The sequence below is a fragment of the Lipomyces doorenjongii genome (genome assembly GCF_038497915.1).
Source record: "Lipomyces doorenjongii strain NRRL Y-27504 unplaced genomic scaffold V1508scaffold_16, whole genome shotgun sequence".
Taxonomy (NCBI): Eukaryota; Fungi; Ascomycota; class Lipomycetes; order Lipomycetales; family Lipomycetaceae; genus Lipomyces; species Lipomyces doorenjongii.
The window spans coordinates 300,679-306,678 of record NW_027118083.1 but is presented as its reverse complement, the minus strand read 5'-3'; the positions used below and the strand labels follow the sequence as shown (position 1 = coordinate 306,678).

The window sequence follows — 6,000 nt, the reverse complement described above, 5'->3', positions numbered from 1 at the left end:
TTTATCGCGAGATCAATGCAGTTTCCTATTCGGCGCTCAAATAAGTCAGAAAATGCATCATTAGATTAGATCTTGTGTCAATCATGAAAAGAACGCGGGACCCTTCTTTTATTTTATACATTAGTGCAAATTCAGAACTCAGAAGTTTGCCAGTAGGAGGACTTGAATTTCTCGAGATGATAGTCTCCCGCATCAAGGTCCTCGCCGAAACCATGATTAGGCGCTGTCGAACTCTCGGATGGGGGGCGAACCGAAGTTTAACGGATCAGCTAGTTCAATTTCCGGCAATGTATCCAGCTCGAGGGTGCACCAACAAATCGCGCGCAATACTGTTCTCACACGCACAGTAAATTGTCTCCTCCGCGTAGACGTATTCTGACAGTTATCCCCCGCGACGGTGGTATCGAGGCTCTCAGCAAGATTGCCGCAGCATGACGATCAGCATGGGCCCCGGCACGTGTATTCATAGACGGAATTTAGGAGCGGGTGCAGTGATTTTAGAACTATGGGTCGATGCACATCGTGCCTACTTGTAGTTTGCTTTGGCGGAAGCGAAGATGCAGAATATCCTCTGCCTAAGTATGCCACGTAAGTAGGTTGCTACTTTTCAATCAATATGAAGTGTTACAAAACTTTATCTGCTAGTATCTATCAAACTATACAGTTAAAATTATAGCGGTACAAAATTGGTGTTTCAAATGTGACAGTTGGATTGTAGTATCCTGTGACTATATGTAAATGTTGATTAATGAATTATGAATTGCACGTATTATATTCTGTTCGTCCTTTCCTCAAAACAAAATTAGCGAATTCGCGTACTACTACCAGGCAATGGATCGGATTAGCGTGTTCGCAGACGTTCATTGAAGTCAGTGGAATGTTTTAGGTTTTGTCTCCACGCTAAGATTATCATTGGATTATCTCATGCTGATCAGGAACCTGATGGCTACCGAATTGGAAGTTCTAATAAACTTTCACGACTCCACGCGAATGTCTTCTCACCATTCACTCCACATATAGAAAGAACTAGCAATGAGTGTGATTTTCCCATTCCAGCTGCCAACAACTGGCGTATTCTCGTTCTGCAATTGTATTAGCTCCACTGAACGGTACCAATTACTTGCCGATACGGACGTTCAGCGGGCGCGGGTACGCGATGTTTTGAAGCGTGCAAAGAGGAGCAACATTCAGGACATGCTTGAAGTCGTCAAGGTCGGTTACTTTTGGGTGATTTTGGAAGTGAAGACTTCTGCGTGGTTGTCAGTTCTTGGTGTGGCTGACTGAAGTAGACCATTGAGGATTATATACCATATGTGTTCACGATTAAAGAAGGATTAGAAGCTGGTGATTTATTACTGGACGCCGAGATAGGTAGGACCCGCTCCGCTGAGAACATGAATACTGCCACAATGGGCACTTGCTAACGAGAAGTAGTTACGTCTTGGCGATTATCACTCACTGCACCTCATTTACATCTCGTCGAGAATCAAAGAGTCCAGGTCCCAACAATATATTTCGAGATCTCGATGACGCTGCTCACTTATGCGTTGTCGTTACTTTCACTGGGCGAGGAAACTTATCAAATCGGCCAGTCGGAAGAGAAATGGAAACAAGTAATCCTGTGCCAGTTTCGATCACTCGCAAGAATGGGATGTGCTAATGTGAATAGGCTACAGCCCATTTATTGTCCGCACAGGCCGTGCTGACATATTTATCTACACATCCACTACAACTAGGTAGTGCACCTCCACTAGATTTACACCCGTCGACACTGACCCCGATAATAAAGCTAATATCAGGCTCGGTCCACCTGCTCGTAGTCTACAAATCGTTATCATCCACAACGTCGACATCGAAACCACCACCAGCAAGTTTAATGTCCCGCATCTCAATATACGGACTCGAACAATTTTCAGCAGCACTGTCATTGCTCTCAGCACCTTTTCAATACGATGCGCTGCAGAGTTGGCTGCAAGACGCGAAATCGTACGCTACTGCGGTCGCGCAGAGGTATATGGCTGTTGAGCGGGAAAGCAAAGGCGACGTCGGATCTGCGATTGCGTTTTGTGTCGCAGCGAGGGCGGAAGTGAAGGGCGGGACTGCGGCGGAGATATTAAAGCATTCGTCGAAATTTCTGCACAAGAAACCGAGCATGTCGGGCTCGTCATCATCCTCTTCTAGTGGAGGTGGGGCGAAGCAGAAAGATGGCATACAGGTGAATATAAGAGCTCTACGTTCGGAACTCGAGGACCTAGAGAAAAGTTACCGGACACAGAATGATAGGGTTGCGTTCCAGAAGATCCCGGATGTGAAGGAGATTAAACGGAATTGGCCATCGGGGAGGGAAGTTGTCGCGCCGAGACGCGAGTGGGTGCCACCCAAGAGTTTGATAGACTGGGACAGCGCTGAGGATGTGGTGGAGGAGAGCAGTCATGAGGTCAAGATCGGATATAGTGGACAGGGGCAGTATTATTAGGTAATCTGTATCAATGGCATGAATATAACACCTAACACCGCCAGGCTATGTACAACATCATTATAACCAAACCGCTACCACCTCGTTTGCCCATCACCGACCTTTCGGACACCCGCTAACCTTCGTCGCTCAGCCGCCCATTTATCAAACCACACTCGCATCTGATCACGAGCACTCTGTGTCCCGACATTAACAGTCGGAATAACTCTTCCGATCTGCAAACTGGTGCAGAAACACGTCAAGTCCCGAAAGCTAGAATGCTCGCTGTAGGGTATGTCAAAATACATTACGGACTCTGTCGATCCCCGGGACGGGATCATATCGGATTCGGAGAAGGGCGAGTGCCACAAGTTGATTATCGTCTCAACCGATGGGGTCGCTTTGGGTGTTGCACCGCGGGCGACGGGAGGTTTGTATGCCCATCCTGTTGGCCTGAAGCCGACGATACTGCCGTAGTGGGGCTTGAAATGTTCCAGATATGCAGAGAGGGTCTAAAGCAATTAGCAATCGCCACGAGGATTGTGATATTATTACTCACGTCGGGCCGGATTTCTTGTAAACTAACGAGATGCACTTGCCCTTCCAGAGGATCACTTGTCAGTAAACCGTCAAGTACAGGGTCTTGCAAGCATGAGTATATCCTCCGCTTATTCGGCGGTGCAAAAATCTTCGCGCCGATCTTCTTCGCAATCCCACTGTGCCGTCAGCACTGGACAACCATGGCAATCTCAAAATCGAGAATACACACTTACATAGCCATACGCTCCTTTCCAATACTATATGTTCCAACAATAATCAACCACCTCCCGATCGCATCCTGCTTCGTGATCGAAGCTAGCAATTTCTTCATCAACCCCTGATTCCCTTCCGATTTCCGCGATATTATGCGGTGTGCAGACTTGTCGTCTCGGGTAAGCTTGTAACATATTTCCGCGCACGCGTCCACAACGTCTGCTTGGTGCGGAAAGGCGTATCTAGGACTAAGATAGGTTGTGTCTAGGTAGAGGCTGTCTACGCGTTTGTTGCGAATAGACGGGTGGGTTATATGGGCTGGACTTGCGCGGAAATCGCCTGTGTGGAGGATGCGTTGGCTTCGGGTTTCGAACAGGAAGAGTACTGAGCCCGGACAACTGCATTCAGTGAGCATATCATAAGTAAGAAAACCCACAACGAACAACATACTGATTTGCGTCAATTAAGGTCACGGCGAATTTACCGAGTTCAATACGTTCATCCATGGGCAGCATGACGATAAATTCAGAGCTGACCCGTAGTTGCTGTATGACTAACCGTCCAGTGACTTCTGAGCAGTAAATCTTGCCATGCGTCCATGTCTGAGATAACCCGCCATAATGATCTGAATGAAAGTGCCTACTTGTATCAAAAACGCTGACTCGTGCTGGTACTGCTCCGCAAACTAATGAGACTTACGTTAAGAAATACATCGATATATTCGGCACAGCGCCAAATCTGAACGCATCAACAGCAACACCAGGTTCGATGTTCATAATCTTGTAGAATGGGCATCGACGAATCTGATCACCGTTCTGCGAGTTCGCGGCTGCATCATTGCCTCTAGTCGCGCTCTCGCGGCGCTGAAATTTTGTGGTCGCGGTTGTCCATTTTTGAGATTCACGGCTTCCTACGAGTAATTGCGAGATTGCATTTCGTACCACGCGCGTATTTTGAGGGGTTGACGATTGTGTTTCAGAGGCATCCTCGGACGATTGTTTTGGGGATGGTGGTTCTTGCTTGATTTCGATGTCGCCCAAGCAATCTGACGAAATGTCCTTCCGGTCACTGTTCTCGTTACTGTTAAAGTTTCTGTTGTTATTGTTACTGATATCGTTAATTTGATCATTACTGTCATCCTCATTATAGCCATTGTGGTCCACATCGTCAATGTCGCTTGGCGGGAATTCAGCAGCCTCTTCCTCCAGATGCTCCACAGCTGATTGATCGAGGCACGAATTCACATGGCTCGCAATAACCTATCACGTCAGCTCAATGATTGAAATGATTAAAGAAGCGACTCACGTCCTCCATCTGATCGACAAAGTCCATGGCACAAACCGGACAAGTAACTGTCTCCCCAGAAGCAACAGTTGCCATTTTCACTAGCGACTGTTCGGTCGCAATTGTCGTGTTCGTCTCGCAAGGTTCGTGAGTAGCAGTACCTGCGCCGTCAGGAACGATTTCGAAAGGTGACGAACTATACAGCGCCGTCGATCTGGTACGGTCCTCTCCGGTGTGCTCGCCATTCTCGTCCTCAAGAACAAACGGCACAAACGGCACTTCCGACGACCTGCTATCTCGATCATTGCGCATAAACATTGAAGTATCTTCAACAGGCTCATCACTTTTCACTTCAATAACGTCAACCCGGCGTTCGTTCACAATGCTTTCATATGCGTCGTCCTCCTCATCCTCTTCGCCGGCCAAAAACAACCCACCCGAAACATGATTTGCAAATTCTGTGCTCCCAATGCTAGTATCCTCGCCTGGCTTCAATCTCTTGAAGTAATTCAGCAAACTAGGACCAGTATGCCCATTTTTATTGCCTGTCTTTCGCTTATTTGGCGGCGCTGGGTTATTGAATTGCGTCGTTGAGGAGTTCTTAAGCCCTCCTCCTGCTCGACCAGACTTAGGCCGCGACATGATCTTGAGGTCTGAATATGCCGGCTATTATATATATGGCGCTATAGTAGATAGATACATCTTTCATATAAACTGGTCGTTGTCCCGTGTTGGTGTTTGTGTTCTCCGCTGATCACAAGATTTTGAGTTGTCATGAACGCGTCAATTTGGCGCTTGATCCAACGCCGCCAAAACAAGAATGAATTGCATAAGACCGCAAGAGCTAGCACATTTACGTATTTATTATGTCTCTTCGTCGCCTTGGACAAAGCATACTTGGTGGACGCGCGCTGGGGCTCACAGTGAACTTTTCAATAATCAGAACTATCAGTGCATTGTCATCCTAGTTAGGTTCTCCGAGGGTGATGAGCCCCTAAAAGTTTGTCATATTCACAAGAATTGAACCAGTTCTGGTTAGAGCCATTAGTCGCGGCCACACTGATTATCTCAGATTGATTTATGTGCAGCCTAGTTCATTCCGGACATTTGACATTATGAGAGATAGCATTCCAGAGTAAGTGGTATTCCAAATTCGCGCGGTTATCGCTTAACAGAGAAAGTTTACGGCCACTTAAGACACAAGTACGTTACAGTAGTAGCAAAGAGTCGAGACTATCGCTCACTTTGGAGTTATGGCACGATATGCATCGAAACAACTCAAACTCTGGAAACGAATAGATATCAATACATCTTTGAATGTCGTGTTATTGTCGTGCGAAGATCTTCGTGGCCTTGTAATCGAACCAAATGTATATGGTAATAGGCTGCCAATTCTGGGTCTCAATGTTACATTTTACTCTGGCTTCTCACCTATCAAGGCCGATTAATTTATAATCCTTATCTGACATGCGAATGATCCGGCGCACTTGCCCGTATCACGATTACTC

At 46.9% G+C, this 6,000-nt stretch overlaps 2 protein-coding genes across 2 annotated transcripts; one reads left to right on the top strand and one right to left on the bottom strand.

Annotated features, from left to right (window-relative positions):
* Positions 1-821: 821 nt before the first annotated feature.
* On the top strand, positions 822-2,521 carry V1508DRAFT_415126 (BRO1-like domain-containing protein). Its single transcript, XM_066940024.1, has 4 exons — positions 822-1,212; positions 1,290-1,371; positions 1,435-1,613; positions 1,670-2,521. The coding sequence occupies exons 1-4, from the start codon at positions 1,033-1,035 to the stop codon at positions 2,474-2,476; spliced, it is 1,248 nt and encodes a 415-aa protein (XP_066796729.1). The 5' UTR covers positions 822-1,032; the 3' UTR covers positions 2,477-2,521.
* A 29-nt stretch (positions 2,522-2,550) lies between these two features.
* On the bottom strand, positions 2,551-3,984 carry V1508DRAFT_403628 (beta-lactamase-like protein; the record flags this gene model as incomplete). The annotated part of the gene is made up of 5 exons (XM_066938570.1): positions 2,551-2,967; positions 3,015-3,171; positions 3,229-3,606; positions 3,659-3,847; positions 3,908-3,984. 5 exons carry the CDS (start codon positions 3,982-3,984, stop codon positions 2,551-2,553), a joined length of 1,218 nt encoding a protein of 405 aa, XP_066796728.1.
* Positions 3,985-6,000: the final 2,016 nt, after the last annotated feature.

Excerpts from the sequence above, each read along its gene's own strand:
- V1508DRAFT_415126 (XM_066940024.1), top strand. The coding sequence starts at position 1,033 with ATGAGTGTGATTTTCCCATTCCAGCTGCCAACAACTGGCGTATTCTCG. Across the intron at positions 1,372-1,434 it reads ATTACTGGACGCCGAGATAG|TTACGTCTTGGCGATTATCA; the intron begins GTAGGACCCGCT and ends AACGAGAAGTAG. Across the intron at positions 1,614-1,669 it reads CGGAAGAGAAATGGAAACAA|GCTACAGCCCATTTATTGTC; the intron begins GTAATCCTGTGC and ends TAATGTGAATAG.